The sequence below is a fragment of the Astyanax mexicanus genome, chromosome 11, assembly GCF_023375975.1.
Source record: "Astyanax mexicanus isolate ESR-SI-001 chromosome 11, AstMex3_surface, whole genome shotgun sequence".
In the NCBI taxonomy this organism is placed as follows: domain Eukaryota; kingdom Metazoa; phylum Chordata; class Actinopteri; order Characiformes; family Acestrorhamphidae; genus Astyanax; species Astyanax mexicanus.
In genome coordinates, this window is record NC_064418.1 from 14,243,302 (window position 1) to 14,263,481 (window position 20,180).

Here is a 20,180-nt window from a genome sequence, read left to right on the forward strand (position 1 = left end):
TCAGGTATATTTTGTATTAACAAACATATTTTTTTAGGCTAGGGGAGATAACGGTCTACTTTATAAAAAGTGTCTCTAATAACTAATAACTAATTTACACATTAACGACCATGTAATAACACCACACAAAAGCTGTAGGACAAATATTATTTATATTTATATACTTATTCTATACATGCTATTACATGTAAAAAAAAATCACACACAAAATTACACACACACATTATGCCCTAATAATCTGGATGCTGATGTGTAATTACATAATCTGTAATATATTACATAAAGCTGTAATAAATCTGCACTCAGCATCCTGGGTATTTAAATGTGAAAAAAAAAACAGTATTAGAAACACATTCTAATTTGTATTACTGGTGCCAATTGCTTATTAATCACAACAATATTCTGTGACTGAATAATGGATAAAATCATGACAATTTGTTTTGCTGGTACGATCCTTTTTTTGTTTTTGTTTTTTCCTGTATTATAATATCTGTATAATACTTATATTTTATATTACTGTATTATAATATATTAGAGTAATTTTCCTGTATTATAATAGCTTGAGGTAGTTTTGATGCCTTTTTAAATTAGAATATTGTATTGTTCAAATTTATTGAGTTTAACTGAGAGAAATTTAATTTCAGAAAATACACATTAATGTAGCTCCATATTCCACACTCAACAGCTTGAAAAAAAGGCTGTGTGTGTGTGCGTGTGTGTTTGTGTGAGTTTGTGTGTGCATGACCTTGTGAGTGTGTGTGAGAGAGACAGCATACATTTCAGCATAAGTAAAAGGTAATCTACCTTCTGAATTGCTGTGTTATATATCACAAAATATAACTGCTAGTGCCTCACCAGGTGTGTTTAAGTTTCCAGGTTAACTGCATGCATTTTTTTTTTGCACAAAAACCCACTCATTTGCTGTAAAAAATATTTCCTTTTTTTTTTTTTTAAGAAAAAATGCGGAACAATGCAGCTCTGAGGGGTTAGTGAACTGAATGCTGAATAAAAGGTACCACCCTCTCTTGGCTTAAAGCTAATGAACACACACCAACAGCAGAGCAAGCTGAAGGAGCAGCCCTTCTCTGTAATCACAGCTTAAGAAATCAAATCAAGGTATTTGAGTGAGGAGTGGAGTGGGGTCTGGGGGGACGCCGCTCAAATACTGCAGCTATTGTATTTGTTCCTGCTCGCGCTCATGTGACCTCTTACCGGCAGTCACAAGTATCATAAGCTTCCCCCTCAAAAGGAGGATATGCGGCACCTCCGCCACGACCAGAGAGGAAAACAACTCCATATTCCTCACTCACACAACACACACACACACACACTCAAATACACACTCTGACACACACTCTGACACACACTCTGACACACACCTCCCCAGCATTAGTGCTGTTTAATTTCTGAACTGCTCGCGACTTCCTTCCTCATTATCTGAGTATGACAACTGAGAGCTTTTTGAAAGTCTCTCTCTCTCGCTCTCTTTAACTCTCTCACTTCTCTCTCTCTCTCTCTTTTCTATTTGAAGAACGCACGTCTTTTCAAATTCGCTGCTAAAAAGTAACTTTAAGAGGCGAAGAAGAAGAAGGGATATTTTTCTCGATGGGGCTTCAAAAAGGAACAAAAGCTGCAGTCGGCTTAGAATCACTCCACTTTTTAAAGTTGGGAACAAACAAGTCATTTTCTAATTGGGGTCTCGCCTTAGCAAAACCCCTGCGAGTCAAACGTTTTCCTTCTGCGCCGTACAGATAAATGTTCAAGGCCTCGAGCCAGCACGGATATCCCCACACCCTCACACCACCACCAGCACCACGCTGGAGTTCGCTCCAGTCAAAAGTCACTTGGTGTGTGCTAGCTGAACGCCTTTTAGCCTTTGCTAGCACTTGTTAGCATTCGCTAGCAGGAGGATACAGAAGTAGGGTCATGTGAACTGCTCAACGTCATGAGGGACATTCACCCTTTTAATGTCCTTATGAAGCTTTCTTGAGAGAACGAAAGAACTAAAAGAGAAAAGAGACTAAGACAGATCCAATAGCCATAGTAAGAGTGGCTCAGTAAAGTTATTTTTTCTAGCAAAGTGTAAGAGCCCTCTTCCAGGAGGTTTGTGCCAGTAGCTGAACTACTGGATTTGCTAGCCTTTGCTAGCCATCATTAGCCATTTCTAGCATGAGAATACTGTAGGGGCAAATGCATTATTATTATTTTATTATATTATGTGAAGCATTGGCCCTGTTAATGATTCTTATTTGGTGGCTGAGTGCTTGTAGTCAAAGTTGTTGAAGCTGAGAAAAAGCTGATCCCTGTTTATCAGTTTCCTCAAGATGTTGCATTGGTGTTACATTCTCCCAGAGGTGTGCCAGATCAACTACAGTATTTTAGCCAACAACACTAGCCCTTTTCTGGCCATCTACGCCCTTGCTAGCATGAGAATTCTGTGGAGATATACTGTGGGGCATTCACCCTGTGAACTTTTCTGTTAGGGGCAAGGTGCCTGTGGTCGAAGCTGCTAAAGCTAAGGACAAGCTGAGCACGGTTTATCAGTTTCCTCGAGAAAGAGAAAGATAGAGAAAGAGAGTTAGAGAGAGGCTAGCAGATAAAATGGCCTTAGTATGAGTCTCTCGGTTCAGCTTCTGCCAGTTGAAGTTAATTTTTTCAGCAAGGTATCAGCACAAACACCTCCCGGTGTTGCATTCTTCCAGTGAGGAGGTGTGTGACAGCTCAACTACAGTATTTTGGTCTTTGTTAGCTTGTGCTAGCCTTCACTAGCCCATAATGCCCATCGTTAGCTCTTGCTTTAGCATTAGAACAGTGTAGGGAAATACTGTGGGGCATTCACACTGTGAACTTTTCTGTTGGGGGCAAGGTGCCTGTGGTCGAAGCTGCTAAAGCTGAGCACGGTTTATCAGTTTCCTCGAGAAAGAGAGAGAGAGAGAGACTAGCAGATAAAATGGCGTCAATATGAGTCTCTCAGTTCTGCTTCTGCCCGTTGAAGTTAATTTTTTAGTGAGGTATCAGCACAAACACCTCATGGTGTTACATTCTCCCAGTGAGGAGGTGTGTGACAGCTCAACTACAGTATTTCGGCCTTTGTTAGCATGTGCCAGCATGAGAATACTGTAGGGATATACTGTGGGGCATTCACCCTGTGAACTTTTTTGTTGGGGGCAAGGTGCCTGTGGTCGAAGCTGTTGAAGCTGAGGACATACTGAGCACGGTTTATCAGTTTCCTCGAGAAAGAGAAAGAAATAGAGAGAGGTTGACAGATAAAATGACCACAATATGAATCTCTCAGTTCTGCTTCTGCAGGTTGAAGTTCATTTTTTTTAGCCGAGTATCAGCACCAACACCTCATAGTGTTGCACCCTTCAGTTGAACTACTGTACTTGTATAGCCCTTGCTAGAGTGAAGATACTGCAGGGTCATATGAACGGCTTGGCATTATGTAGAGTATTCACCCTGTGAATTTTTCTTTTGGGGGGCTAAGTGCTTGTGCTTGAAGCTAATGATCCTGAAGAAAAGCTGAGAAGCTGAGTTAATCAGTTTCCTTAAGTAAGAGACAGAGGGAGAAAAAGGTTGACAGATACAATGACCACAATATGAGTCTCTCAGTTCTGCTTGTGGCGGTTGAAGTTCATTTTTTAGCAAGGTATCAGCACAAACACCTCATAGTGTTGGATTTTTCAGGAGTTTACAGTAGCTGAACCCTTGTAGAACTTGCTAGCTATTGTTAGCATTTGGGTTAATGTATGGCTAGCTTTTTGGGGTGAATTGCTTGTTGCCAAAGCTGCAAAAATTGAGAAAAAGTTGAACCCTGTTGATCATTTTCCTCAATGTACCAGCATGAAAAGCTCATGATGTTGGACTCTTCTAGGAGTTAACACTAGCTGAACCCTTGTAGAACTTGCTATCTCTTGCTAGCATCTGGATAATGTATGGCTAGCTTTTGGGGGTGAACTGCCTGTTGCCATAGCTACAGAAATTAAGGAAAAGTTGGGTCCTGTTGATCAGTTTTCTCAATGTATCAGCATGAATAGCTCATAGTGTTGAAATTTCCCAAGAGTTGACCCTAGCTGAACCCCTTGCTTGCCCTCACTAGCCCTTGCTAGCATGAGGATACTGTAGGGTCTTATGAACGGCTCAACGTCCTGTGAATTTTCTTTGGGGAAAAAACAATTCTACAAGCCTGAAGACGAAGCTGTTGAATCTGAGGAAAAGCTGAGCACTGTTAATCAGTTTCCTTGAGAGAGAAAAAACGAGAGAGACTGACAGATAAAATGGCCACAATATGAGTGGCTCAGTTCTGCTTGTAGTGGTTGCAGTTCATTTTTTTATCAAGGTATCAGAGTGATTTCGAGCTGGAGCCTCTTCTCAGTTGTGGTTCAAACAGAAAAAGTGTGGCTTTTATTTAAGTGGTTCTGCTGATTTTGGTGCTAGCACAGTGACTCAAGCCATCTTTTTTATCTGCTAATAGTGTGTACTACAAGGTGTAGAATCCTACACCAGTTCATGCAGTGCTAAGCTAATAAGGTTTGAGAAAGAGGAAGCTGGTATAGATGCACATGATGAATAATGAAACACTCAGATGTGTCACATTTACCATGTATAACTCTTCACTCCTCTCTTATTTGATTATGCACAAACACTGCTGCATAGGGCCGGGTGGTATATCTAAAAACTCATATTTCATATAAGTTTATAGAAATGCTGAGATATGTTTAAATTAGCTAACAGTATAACATAAGTATTTTGCTAAAATAAATACATTTTGTCATGATGCTCCTTTAATTGCGATATTTCTATGATATAATTTATACAATTTGTACACTTTTGAGTGCTATCACACACACCACCCAACTTGTTTGGAAACCAATCGTATTCAGATCATAATTTACATAGCAACCTCAATATTGCAATAAAACAATTCTGTAACACTTTACAATAGGGGTACACCAACTAACAGCACTTACAGTAATAAACATAATTAAATGTGTAAGTAATGTTTTAAATACTTATTGATTGACCCAAGTTAGATATTACTAAATAAAGACATTTTTAAACATTTGGAAAATTTAATCAGTCAAAATTGTCATAAATACTAAGGAATTGAGACATTTGCTCATATTGCTGATATATTTTTGATATATTGTATCAATGTTTTTAAATATAACACATTGTCCTACTTAGTCTAGCCCTGCCCATAACTTCATGCTGAAGTTACAAGGAGTGTTTTAGTCCAGGACAATCACAGCAGAACTCACTTTTTATACATAAATAAATTGTTAAGTAAAAATAATGATGCATTTTTGGTGTATTTTATTTTCTGTGCATAAATCCACGCAAGCGTCATAATTAGACCTCAAAATACAAAAAAAAAAAATAAATAAATAGACAAGCATGCTATCTCCAGTCAAAAAGTCTAATATATCGATATACTGTAGATGTTACATATTTCCCTGCCCTACTTCTGTTCCATCTATGGCTAAATTTCAAGTCAAGACACCTGACTGGATCTCAGGCTAATAACCTGTCAGCACTACATTTTCATCCCAGCTCTGGTTTCTACACAGTGCCACTAATTAGGATGTACAAGCTGAGATGACATTCATTAATCCAGCGTTCTATTTCTACGAAAAACAAAGCTTCAGCTAAACAAAGCCTCCACACTGCCACAGACCTGTTTTAGGAATGTGACACTTTGTCCGGGTTAAGCGACACATATGGCTAAGTCATTAGCCGAGACTGATCGCTGGGGGTCGGGCGTTTTGAAGGAGGGGGGGAAAAAGAAGAAAAAAAAAAATCCGGGAGCCCCACTTGAGCTCGCCCTCCACTCTGTAACTGTCAGTGCGACCCGCAGAATTGAGGGGCCATTACGCATGTAAATGGCTATCATAATGCTAAAAATTTCATTTAACGCACTTAATGAGCCCTTGGCCAGGCGGGCTCTTGCTAAATAATGTCTCTCAGATCCTAATTAAAAGAATTTGTCTTTTGAGCCTTGCTGGCTCGAGCCTTGTCATTCAAATTGATCGCCTCTGAAGCGGAGAGACTGGCGGAAGAAGGAAAGAACAAGAGAACGAGTGACAGAGGCAGAAAAAGATGGGCTAGGTGTCTGAAATGATGTGTTTGAGGTTGCGTGAGTAAGCTATGAATTTAACTTCACCAGAAGACATGCCCACATCCTCCTTCTCACGGTGGCTGGCTGACATCTGCATCTGGCATGATTTCACCTCTGACAAATGAATGGGGTCAGTTGGACTGTTTGCACATTTTATTTATTTTTTTTCTATCAGAATTTAAGATATAAATGAATATACTGGTCTCAAACACAAACTAGTCCTAGTCTTTTTCCAATACTGAAAGTATAAGGAACCAAGGTTCATGTTTGTGTTACATTCTATGCTTTAATTGCTGTAATTGCTGCAAATTCCATGAATAACTTAATAGAGTATGTTCTGTCATCATCACCTCGCCTGACAGATTGTGTTTCCCTATACTTGACCCTGACTGGTTTTCATAATAGTGAAAGAGAGTGTCTTGTTTCAGGGTACTTTGGGTGTTACGCCATATTCTGGTTTCTTGACTCCTGTCAAAATGATTGAAATAGAAACTTCCTGGATTCCTTTTATATATGTTTATAAATAACATGTTAACCTACAGTTAGCCTACAGTAGGTACAGCAATCAACAGCATACTCTGTTATAGCTATACGTCTGTGTGGTGTGACTAATTTATGTGAAGAGGAGTCGAATTTCAGCCTAGCACAAAGTGCTTTTTCATCTTCTATTGTTTAACGGGTGACGATAGCCTGCTTTAACTACCTGTAATGTTTAAACTAGTCCAAACCAACTAAAACAACATTGCAAACAAACCAGATCATGGTTCAGAACAGTTCCATTTCAAAGCTGCTATTTTAGTTTGGATCAATCTGAAAAGCAACCTTATACTTAGACTTGATTAGGTCTAGGTTTTTGTCTTTCACTGTCACACAAACACGTTTGTTGAAATGTTGTATCTACAAAATGACAATGTAAACTTTGAATTTAAGTAATTTATAAGCCTTTCTATTGGTGTGTTCATAATAAAATTTGAAGGTTGATTTTGATCCAAAAAGATACAAATAAAAAAATATGACAGTAGCGATTTTCTACAAACACTGTCTTTGGAAAATCTGCTGTGTGTTTCTTATTGAAGCTTGAGCCCTGGTCCTTGATATAATATGATATGATATGATATGATTGGTTTCAGTTAAAGGCTGCCCCTCACCTGTGCCGTTGAGGTCCCCGTGACGCCATAAGTCCCGACTCTCAGCCTCCTCGTCTCCACGGCAAGAAAGCAGGGCGTGGGCCACGCGGGGTGAGGCCTCCAGGCTGGGGACACCCAGCGGACTGCCCTCACCCTCCGAACCCAGCAGCCTGTCTTCATCTTCAGAGCCAGAGCCAGCCTCCACCACGCTTTCATAATTCAGCACTGCCGAGAGAAAGAAGAGGAAAGAAAGGGATATAATTATTATTCTCATTGACTGCTATCCATCACCGTCCACATGGCACTTTCGCAGTTCGAACAGAACCCGGGTGACTCGTGTGGAACGCTGCCACTGCGCTGTGTCTGTCACTGTACGGGTTTACATATGCATGACCCAACAATATGCCTGGTGTGGGATTTTAGATTTTAGCTAAGCAAGCAAAAGTGGCTTAACTGTATACAGTACAGTATGGTAGTGAGGTTATTGCCAGTGGGAATGTAGCATGAGTTGCTTTAGTATAGAATTTAATAAATTCCAGAAGAGTGCAAACTGCCCTTGATATAATATGTACAGTATGTTTATGTATGCAAACAGATGGCTGATCTTCCAAAAGTCAAATCGATTTGACTAATTTCAATTAAATTAAACTCAACTCAATTCAATTCCATTGTTTGGTCATTATACTAATTCATGACTCTACAGAATGGTGAAACACTGTTGTAGGAAGTCTCCAGTACAGTAGATAGATAAAGGATGTGGTGCAATAGTGCAGGTAGACAATAGACAAGAAATAGACACATTCTGTACAGACAATACAGAGCAAGTACAAAAGACAATAAATGTAAAACTTTTGCTTGTGAATGCAATTGTGTGCAAAATGGCTGGGTAATTAAAGTACAAACTATGTCAATACACTAATAGTTAATAGTAGTAATAATAATAGTAATCGTTAGTAATATAATTAATAATTAGGCCTAACCCTAGGCTATACAGTATTGAAAAACAATACAAAAATAAATTAAAATCCAGTAATTCATTTTAAGCCTCCAGTTATTTTTAATTTTAAAGACCATCAGTAATGTTCTCAGGTTCAGTTTAAAGTGTAGTTCACATTTATCCATGTTTAACCATATTTATCAATGTAAAAGTAGATTAAAATTGTTTTTTTTTGTTACAGTAGAATTTTTTATTGCTCTTTCGCTCAATTAATATGAATACAATCACTATATAAAGTATAATCAGGTGTTTCACTCCTTACAGACCGTGGTTTAGATACGATCATTCATAACAATTCACAAAGAAATGTATAGAAATAAATAATTTTGTTAACATTTGAAGCCACTGTTGCCACTAATGGGTAAAACTGATTGAACTGAGGAATGTAATAATTGTCTGAGTATTAATAACCTTTTGGGAAACTCACTCCAGAACAGTGTGTTTATTTATTAACATATAAAATAATATAACTACTAGCCAAATTAGTCATGTTTGTTTTTATTTTATGATTAAAATGCAAAAAAAAAAAAAAAGTTTGTATTCTTAAACTGTTATTCTAAAAACGGACCAAGTTGACCAATGACAAATTATATCAGCTTTTTGTTCTGTTATTAATTTTAAAACGTATTTATCAGCACCAATTACACAATTACCTTGTAATATATGCAGTCAGTGAGGTTAACGGGGTTAAGCAAATGAGTGTCCAGAAGAGTTCTTGATGATATAAAATGGTAAAATAATGTATTAACCGTTCGCGAATCCAGAATTAAACGAGCGAGGTGCTACGGTTCAAATGAGCCTGACATCATGGGAACGGGGTGCAGCGTTCAGGTTCATTTCGAGTTCTCCGCAGGCCCGAATGAAGCGATTCCTTGCCAGCACCTTATCTGCTGGGCGCTCTGCCAGAGCAGCCAGAGTGTGTGGGAAGTGGCTCTAATGGCGTGATGTGAAACCTAATTGCCGATGTTGGGCCCGTCCTCGCTCTGGCTCCTCCACCTCCATCTCAAACACAACAAACTCTCCTCCCCCGGCCGTGCGCTGTGTGCTAGCTTGTTAGCTTTTTAAACGGGGGGCCAGTGAGTGGTCTTTATTTATTTTTTTATTGCTATTCTCTAACACTTTAAATCTACACAATCTAAACACGCCATAATATCACAACATCTTATATATATATATATATATATATATATATATATATATATTAACAGTATGGCAGAATTAGCAGAATACTGTGCCTTTTGATCCTCAAATCTCAAAACATTCCAAAACCTTCCAAGCTTAATCACTTTTTTTTTCTGTCATACATGTGTCCACCCTGTTATGGCAAGCTTAATGACAGGGTGGACAATTTTAGCAAAATTTGGCATCAGATGAAAAAAAAAACATGGTTCATCTAGAGTTGCAAACATGTTTCAAAGATTCATTTAGATCCCTGCAATATTTTACCACAACAGGGTAGACAGGGTGTTTTTTTTGATAATTCTGTTATTTTACTGCTTTTCATTTAACTATTTTTACATTTACATTAGATTATAATCATATTTATAATTAAGCAATAATACACAAGAGGGAGTACTACACCATAATATATATATATATATATATATATAAATATTGGCCTGCAGCCTTGTGCCTACGACCGCAGCACAGCAATGCCAATATTACACGTTATAGCATGAACCTCAAGTGTAATGTTATAGCGATTATATCAAAGTTCCATTATCGCTGTTTTTGAAAGATTTTGAGTTAAAGAGGACGAGAAGTATTTCCATTGCTGCTCTGTTTGTAGCTGCGCTTTTTGGTTTGTAAGCGCTGCATTGTTGCTAGGTTACCTGTATGTGGTGGAGTAATACATGGAGAGCTTCGGTTAAAGTGCATTACCGGCTGATAACGTCACTCATAAAACGCCTCTCAGCCAATCACATTGCAGTGTCAGAACTAACTGTGTTATAATACACAGTAAAACACACACATACAGAGAACTCTCCACACTGTGAGGGTTAAGTTACATGGATTATCATGGACATTGATTTTTTTTTGTTGTTGAGCATATCAGTTTCATAGTAGTTACCCACAGCTATTAATTAAAAGTCATTCATAGCTATTATTATTAATAATAATAATAATAATAATAAGCCTGAAATTTAAGGTTTAGGGTTTGGAGCAGTTAACCCCTAATCACACTCCTATCTCATGTAAATACCCATGATGATACCCATGAAATACAAATTTCTTTCCTCATAGGTTGCCACCCACGGGGTAAAAACACGACCCAGGAGCAAGCACCCCACCACCAACACCACCCCCGCCGCCACAGCCACCACAGCTACCACTGCTACCACGGCTACTACCACAACCACTGCTACGCTAGCTCTGAGAGGAGCTTGGAGAGGAGTTTGGAAGGAGGGGGTAGATTAGCCGGCACGTAGCTGATCATAATATGATCTTTGTCTGATTGGGCGCAGGCCTGCATTTGCCAGGCCCAGGGACAACTGCGCAACAGGTGCAAATTAAAAGGGGAACCGTCCTGGGGTCCGAGGGATGGAGGGATGGGTGCGAAACGCTGTGGCCGCTGGCTGAATACCAAAAGAGCTGGGAGAGGTGGAATGGTGGAGGGAGAGGGGGGTGGGAGCGGGGCGTGGGACAAAAAGATTTCTTACTAAGAGGTGTGACCGGTGGGATTATTTAGGGGCGACTTCAGTGGAAGGTTTGTGGTGGGGGAGAGAACCCCCCCTTCCCCACATCCCTTTTGAAATGAAAGCGAGAAGGAAAGAGAGAAAGTGAGAGAGAGAGAGAGAGAGAGAGAGAGAGAGAGAGAAAGACATTAAGGGAGTGGTGGATGGAATGGAAAGTAAGACATAAGGAGCTCTTTGTGTGGTCTGGATATACCTTAAACAGCTCGAACATTATGTAACTTTATGTTGCTGCTTTATGGCTGCTTTCTTTTTTCTTTCTTTTATCTTTTCTCCTTCCTTCCTTCCTTCCTTCCTTTCTGTCTTTGTTTGCTTCTCTTATTATCATTATATATGTATATATATATATATATATATGCTACAGTATATGATTTAATAAAAAAAGTATAGCATTGTTTTTTCTTTTTTACATCAGTTATATCAATACCATAATCACCAGTATATGGTATTGACCAAAACTTAATAATAAATGCAAAATGTAAAATGTAAATGTATTTATAAATGTTTTTATATATCGTTTTTAAACATCTAAAAAAAATCTCACTTTTGTCAGTTTGTATTTTTTTTATTAGAGAATGTTTGGAAACTTAACGTTTCCATAATGTTAATGTGTAATATTCGTCTAGCTGTGAACGTGATGTGAGAGACGTTCTAGTAATGGTGTGAAGCAAACCTATTATTATGTCAAACATTATGTCAAACAAAGTCCACATTGTTACAGATTAATTATAGTTGTAAAGGTTATGTATTTACATGTGTTTAAAAGTCACGAGTTTAGAAACTTGTAACATTCCATAGTATTTGTATTATTCATCTAGCTGTGGACGTTATGTGATAAATGTTGTGAAGCAAACCATTATTATGTCAAGTTTTTAAGATGTTCTTATATATTTTTTATTTTTATTTTATACTTTTAAACATTCTGGTAACATCACTGCAATGTCACTTGTGACAAATTTTCCATTTTTTAAGTTTTGGGAATGTTTGGAACTTTTAATGTTTATATAATGTTAGTTTTTGTTTTAATAATGTTGCGAATCAAACTATTGTTATATCACACTTTTTCAGAAAACATTCCTGGAACATTATTTCTGTAACGTTACAGACTAACCTTTGAGGAACCTTTTTAGAATGTTAAACGGTAGATGTTCTTGGGATTTTTTATTGGTTTTATTGCTGATATAGGAATTTAATCTTAATAACCAAAACTAAACAATATATTGTGATACAATTTTGGCTTTATCAACCAACCCTGTCTCATCTCATGACCTACTGAGCAACACCGTTCCTCTCTAAGGTATTACACTGAACACTTCTGAGTTTTGCAGAGTCTCAAAACTCAAGCCTAATGGTGGGAACGCTCCAAAAAGAGAAAATAAAGAGAGGAAAAAAAGAGAGAGGGGGCGGCCTGGGAAAGAAAAGAACGAGGAGAATGAATGCAGAGGTCAGGCAGTTGAATATTAATAATAGGCTCCGCTGAGCTGTTTGACTTTAGGAGGAACCATCGCTCACGACCGCAAGCAGAGCTCCATCTCCTCAGCCCTGTTCTTTACCGTTCTCCCGCTCTGCCTCCTCGGGCGAGGTGAAGATATGAGCGTGAGCTAAGTTACAGAGCACCAAATTACACGGCGTGGGATAGACGCAGTGTGAGTAGAAGGTGTTTTCGAGAGAGCGATTATCTCTGTCGGCATTAGAGATGCTGCTTCTCTGCGGCTTCGCATCCTTATGATTATGCTCCGCAAATAGAAACAGGAAAATGCTTGGGTTCGAAGAGCGGCGTGGAATAAAAAGGAGGGGAGAGATGTTTTGACTCATGTCAAAGGAATACTTTTCTAGCTATGTGTGTGTGTGTGTGTGTGTTGTCTGTGTGTGAGTGTGTGTGTATGTGTTTGTTGTCTGTGTGTTGTCTGTCTGTGCGTCTGTGTGTGTGTGTGTGTTCGAGACTTAACAACCTAGCATTCCCCACACAAAAGCAATTCATCACACTACTGTTTACCTCTGAAGTCACATGGGCCTGGGCTTGCAGTGTGGTAGCAGATGTGATGGGAACATGAGCTTGTATGCATATGTGTGTGTGTGTGGGTTATAGTGTGTGTTATTGTGTGTGTAGGTTAGTGTGTGTGTGTATTAGTGTGTGTGCAACCGTACACCAGCTAGCGAAACTGTAAATGTGCCTAAACGTATGCCACAACTTGTCGCAACTAGCTTGCATGTCTCATTCTTGCCTGAAAACTAGTGACATGCCAATCAAATGCATGCACTCTGTGGGGCTCCGCCCCCTCTGCGATCCCATTGGCCGCCGTCTCAACCCTTTTACTCTGCCAGCTGTCCTGCCTTGTAATGTCTGCAGTGAACGGCCCATTGTGCTCACCCAAGAGACAAAGAGGCCACCTCTCTCTCTCTCTGTATTTCTCTCTCTCTCTCTCTCTGTATCTCTCTATCTTTATCTCAGCCTGTTGTCCTGCATTCTGTGCGTAACCCCACCTATCATTATGTTATCTGTCTTGGAAGAACAGGGACCTCACCCTTCTCAGCCTTTTGGATTTTTTTTTAACATAGACAAATCTACCTAGAAGATTATTTTTCTATTTTAATCATATTATCACAAGATTTTGCCCAGTTTTCTTGACATAGGTTTGTGCTTTGTGTATAAAAACACCCTACGAATAGTCTATATACTATGTATTTACCTGTTACTCTTTATGTACGCGTGTGTATATATGCCTCAAAGTGAACTACTGCCATAAAAAAGTAATATGTCTATGCTACAAGTGGTCTTTCTTAGCTGATACAAGTAGATAGCAGATATAACATGTTCCACAAAACCTTCAAAGACCTCAAAGTCTAAGTCCAATGCCAAATACCTTGTATATATCTTTCCCGCAGGACTGAACCAAGTTCTTAACTCAGGTTTTAGGCGCAAATCCTGCGACAATCCCTTCTCATGACCCAAGACAGGTGTGTGGGAAACCGCAATCCCAATCCCAATCCCAAACCAATAATCTCAATCAATCGTTATGTGTTCCCAAGTCTCCAGAATGAGAGAAACCGAGAACACACACCTTCCTGGACGACTGCGGTCGCAAATCGACCCAGACCTGGGGTCAAACATTTTCGACGTGCACGACTGTTTTACACAGCGAGGCGAGGTCAGATTACACCTCCAACGATTGAACCAACCGAACGTCCATTCACAGGTTGAAAGACCATTATCCATCTTCCCTTCTTCTTCTTTTTCTTCTTCTTCTTCTTCCCTTTCGTCCCTGTCCTTCCCGATCCTCGCAGAAAGCCAATCCGTCCATTCCAGACAGGCGCCGTGGAAGAAAAGCAAACGACACATCCATATCAAACGCCAGCCGCAGGTATGTCTCAACCTTGTCCGCTACGGCAATGAAAGCAGCCTGGGCAGGCAGTGGAAAATAACTGCTCTCACTTCTCTCTCTCTCTCTCTCTCTCTCTCTCTCGCTCACTCCCTCTCCTGTGCATCACCTGAGCGAGGGAGAGAAAAGGGGGGGGATGGGAGCTGACTAGGTGAGGCAGCGGTGCATTCAAAAGCAGGTCGCTGCCTAGTGGCTACAGCCTGAAAATGGTCCACATTAATCACGTCAGCTGGCGGGTAATGGAGAGGGATGGGAATGGGAAGGATGGTGTGGGAAGATTTGCGATGATGTGTATTTGATGGCCTAGGTGAGAGATTATCACGTACAAAATGGTTCTAGGTTTAGACTGGCCTAGATTCTGTTACATTTGGAGTTCCCTAAACCCCTTGAATCTTATAGGCCTTATCTCATTTATATAACCACTATAAAACAGATTCACTTCATAGAATAAATAATTCAGTATCTACAGATAATGGTTCCGTTTTCAACATGTTAAGCAAATAATTCAGTGTCTACCTTAAATGTTTTAGGAACTATTATACAGTACATGATTCAACATGTACACTAAATGATTCAGTAGAACAATTCAGAAGGAGAATTCAGTAGTTACACTTAATGACTCAGTATCTACACTTAATGATTCAGTAGTTAACAGTAGAACAGTTCAGTAGCTATTATAAAAAGCCTATTTACTATAAATAATTCAGTGTCTTCACTACATGTTTCTATAGCTGTTATAAATGATTCAGTTTCTAAATTAAACTATAATAGATCCAGTAGCTATATTAAATGTGATAGAGGATCTAATAGAATCAATTAATTGAACCATATCTAAACAAACTGATTCCATAGCTACAAGTGATTCAGTAATCCACACTAAATGACTCAGTATTAACTGTAAATGATTTATTAGCTATTGTAAATGATTCAGTAGCTACCATAAATAAATTAATTGAATCATATCTATATGGATTGTTTTGTAGCTGTACATGATTTAGTGTCTACTCTAAATGACTCAGCACTTATTATAAATAATTGATTCAGTAGCTATTGTAAATGATTCAGTATTTACTAGAAATTAATTAATTAAATCATATCTGCACAAATTGTTTCTGAAGCTAAATAATATTCTATGGTTATACTTAATGATTTAGTATCTATTATAATATCTGTTATAAATGATTCAGTATCTACTAGAAATTAAGTAATTGAATTATATCCACACAATGTTTTCTGTAGCTATAGCTACAGAAGCTGTAGCTGAAGCTGTAGCTATAGTGATTCAGTGTCTACACTAAATGATTCAACATCTACCAGAAATGATTAATTAGTTATTGTACAAGTTTCATTATCATCTAGAGATAAATTAATTGAATTATGTCTACACAAAATGATTCAATATCTATAAGTGATTCAGTATCTACACTAAATGATTCAGGATCTATTAGAAATGATTCAGGATCTACTAGAAATTACATAATTGAATTATATCTACACAAGTTGTTTCTGTAGCTTTAACTGATTCAGCATCTACAATAAATTATTTAGTACTTATTATTTAGTAATTATTTAGTAATTATTTAGTAAATTATTTACTACTATAAATGATTCAGTAAATGCTTTGAAAATTATATTTTATGGTTTGATGATAGAGAATTGAAGAATGGGCCAAACACATAATAACATTATAATAACTGGCTGTTTAAACTGATATTGTGATATTGCCATATATTTCCAGATAATAGAACGATTCCATACCAAGATTCCAGATTCACCTCTACACACATTCACCTGCAAAATATGGTTCTTGATAGAACTTTTAGAACTATACATTTATATTGGACCTGACTGACTGATATGTTACATAGAACAATGTTGATAGCTTCTTTGACTGTATGATATTGATTATCATCTACACAACTCCAGCAAATGTAGATTTTGATCATAATAAAGCAACGTTAGGCTTTCTCTAAAACATGGATTAAACCCGTGGATTATCAAAACAAGCGAAACATATACAGTAAATGTATTGTGATCCTGTTACACTGTATTGTTCATATCTATCTGATGATGTTCAGTGTGAGTGAGAGACGGACCTCAGGGTGATAGCTACACTGTGGGCTGAGAGAGAAAGAGTAGGCCGTGTGTTTGTTTTAAGGCCGGCTGCTGGAGAGGTCAGCAGCCGAAAAGGTGGGGGGGTGGGGGGGCACAAAGAGTCCGAAAGAGAGAGAGAGAGAGAATGAGAGAGAGAGAGAGAGAGAGAGAGAGAGAAAGTGAGAGAGAGAGAGGGCAGCTTTTGTGCGGCCTGTGATCTTCAGTGCAAACTCAGCTATGCGTGAACCATTATGGTGAACCTGGATGGGGGTGAGTGCACCGGGGTGGGACAGAGAGAGACAGAGAGTGTGTGTGTGTGTGTGTGTGTGTGTGTGTGTAAAGTGTGAATTCAGCATACTGTGTAGCAGATCTTTGTGTTTGCCCAAATCATTTTAATAACACATTTATTATGACATGTATGTGACTTGTATGTACATATATACCATTATATGGCTCATGTTTTCATGTTATACACAGTAGGAGCTTGTATATATCTAATATATCAAATACGCATCTTCTAACGAAAGCAATAAATGCATTAACCTACTTTAAAGCTGCACCCGTTGCTGACACAGATGTGCAAAGGCACAAAACACATTATCTTGTCTAGTGCATGAAGAAGGCTAATAGAAGTAGGCTACTGTCAATAGAGTAGCACTCCCTGGAGCTGAATGCCAATATGGGCATTAACCCATATTGAGTTGGAAAGTTGAGTTGAGGTTGTGAAGGTGGTGATCATCCTCATTCAACATCTTGACCTCACTGTTAATCTCTTGTTGCTTGCTGAATACAATCCAATATCCTCACAGCAATGGTCTGCAATTTGGTGGAAAATCCTCTCTGGAAAGTAGAGACAGTTACTCCAACAAAAGCAGGATAAACTGTTATTTTAGAAGAGTTTTTTTTTACCCTTGATTTTAGAAGAATGAACGATGATAAGTAATACTTTTGGGATTAGTTAAGAAGTTAAGGAGTTGAGGAGCTAGTGTTGCTGTATGCAATCAAACACTCTTTGAAGAAAGTCCTTTCTGGATAGTAGAGATTTACTCTAGTTACTCTAATTAAAGCAGGATTATAAACTTTTATCACTCTTCTATTTCTAGATTTCTATACTTTTGTATATAGTATTGGTGTCCAATGAAAAACAAGGAACTTCCTAAAAAAACAGAATAGAAATAAAAAAAAACTCTTTTAACCTTTAAAACTTTAATGGAAGTCAATGTAAAAACAGTTTCATTAAGGTCATTTTAGAGAATTTCTATTGGACATTCATTGAGATATTTGGACACAGTTTAAAATTGTCAAAATGTGTGTATGTTAAAATTATGTGTTAAAAAAAATTGAAAAACATTTTTTTCATTGGACAGTGACAATATATTATACTTTACACATGTCACACTGAAAACACAGTGTGTGTATGTGTATGTGTGTGTGTGTGTGCGTGTGAGTGTGTGTGTACCTAGTCTGTCCAGAGAGAGGGTGGCTGTGCTCCCCTATCCCCGCCGTGAGGAGGCAACAGTAGCCTGGCCCTAATTGAATTAAACTCCCATTTGTCTACTGGACCCCCATGCAACAGGCTGGGGAAGAAAAGAGAGAGAGAGAGAGAGGGAGAGAGAGAGAGAGAGGGGCTCCTAGGTTGGCTCATGCCGCCAGACGGCCCACCTTTCCCCCGTTCCCCCCCTCCCAGACCCACCATCTGTGCCCCACCGCATGCACATGTTACCCCTCTCTCTCTTGACAACTGTTCTGGGCCTCTACCAGCCTCACAGTGTGTGTGTGTTTGTGTGTGTGTGTGTCTGTGTGTGTGTGTGCTTGCGTACAAGTGTGTGTTCTTCCCCAGGCTGGAGAGAGGAACACACAATGGATCGTTGCTCTACCTCCAGGTCCAGGAAAGGCAGGGAGAACCATAAACCTGCAGTGAGGAAGATAAAGAACCGGGCCTCTATCTCACCCAGCCCATCACTCAGGACCCTCTCTGACACACACACACACTCAAAAATAACTCACACACCCATTAAAAATAACACACACACACACTCAAAATGTCCACCAAACACTCCAGAACCTGCGTTAGGTGAGAGCCGAGCCGAGCTGGAACCAGCCGTGTCCCTGAAGCTGATAAATTATTAGGCTCTATCGATTTTCCCCCTCTTTTTTTAAGGAATGGGGGGCGGGGGGTGAAGGGAGGGTGGGGGAGTTAATATGGGTCAATTAATATGCAAATCTCCCGGCAGATGCTCGGTGGCTCTCAGTGTGCGATTGGCCCGCCGGTCACTGGCTGTTCAAACAGTTTCGCAACCAAAACAACACCAGGTTCTCCCCCACCGACGCAGAAAAAAAAGAGAGAGAGAGAGACAAGACCCCTTCCTCTTTTCTCTTCTCCTGATTCACTTTTTAAATGTATCATTTTTTTTTTATTTATTGCTTTTATTTTATTATGAATTGCTTTTTAGCTATTATTTTTTTTTGTTCTGGACATTTCATTTAATTGCTTCCTATTTTACTATATACTTTACTTCAATAGTTTTATCAAATATGATTTAGTTGTTTACTTTCGTATTAACTATTTTGTTAAGTATTTACTTTTTAATTAATTATGCATAATAATTTTTCCTAAATACTATTTAGTTAGTTATTTTGTTGTGAATTACATTTTATCTAACTACATACTTTTATTCTTTTTTTTTTCTTCATTTTTCTCATTTTATTATTAACTGTTATATTTTACTAATTATATTTTACTATTACTCTTATATTTGACTAATTTACACTTAAACACGTATATAAATATACTTATATTTTATTAATTACAGTTTAGTTAGTTACTAATTAATAATTTATTCATTACTTACATTTTATTAACATAATAATTACTAGTTAGTTACATTGTTGTTACATTTTATTTAATGAATTACTTTTTTGTGTCATATTCTGTTTATTAAATCGGTTACTTCTTGTTTATCATGTGCTATTTAATTACTTTATTTTTACTTACATGTCTAATTAATAGTTTTTATATATTTTTTAATTTTCTTAATTAAATAACTTTTTCATTATATACAGTTTAAACAATTCACATTTTTTAACGTATTACTTTTTAGCTATTTATGTACATATATATTTTCTTTTTTTGACTAATTATTTTCTTACTAATTAAGTATACGTTAATTAAGTATTTTTCCTTAAAAAAACAAACCTAATAAAAATCTAATAATTATTTACGTAGAGAGGATTTTTTTTTCCTCATTAGGTTTAAAAGCCTTGAGGACTGGCTGTAGAGCCAGTGTGTGTGTGTGTGTGTGTGTGTGTGTGTACATGAGACGAGAGTGAGCACCACCCACAGCAGCATTTCCCTTTCCTTGTTGATCTTTATTGATGTTAACCTCCTCGTCCCACCACAAAAACAAACCCGCGCCTCTTCTAGGCAAATCTATTGATCTGGATTGCTGTTCGGCTGCTCGACAGGACTAAAGCGCTCGTTCGGGTTTCGGCGCTGAGTGAAAAAAGAAAAAGAAGAAGAAGAAGAAGAAGAAACAGGAGGAGGAGAAGAGGAAGGAGGAGAAGAAAGGAGAAATGTGCGCTGAAAGGAAACAGCTTGGGCCGAGCTGAGATTGTTTCTGCGTCTGTGCCACTGCCAGAGGTGCTTGTAGGGGCTTTTTTTTTTTTTCTTGTTAGCTAACGGCTACAGATGGGCCGAGAGCGGGAGGCTATCAGAGAGCAGCTTTAAATGGAGGTCCACGAGCAGGAGACAGGTTGCTCATGAAATATTCA

The 20,180-nt window shown here is 38.3% G+C and overlaps 1 protein-coding gene across 3 annotated transcripts in view; it reads right to left on the reverse strand.

Annotated features, from left to right (window-relative positions):
* zeb2a (zinc finger E-box binding homeobox 2a) overlaps positions 1 to 20,180 on the reverse strand; it is a 74,839-nt gene that overhangs the window by 14,278 nt on the left and 40,381 nt on the right. For all 3 annotated transcript variants that reach the window (XM_015606164.3, XM_015606163.3, XM_049484738.1), the window contains one exon: positions 7,267 to 7,470. In XM_015606164.3, the coding sequence (XP_015461650.3) occupies positions 7,267 to 7,470 (204 nt within the window). The remainder of the gene's footprint in view (positions 1 to 7,266; positions 7,471 to 20,180) is intronic.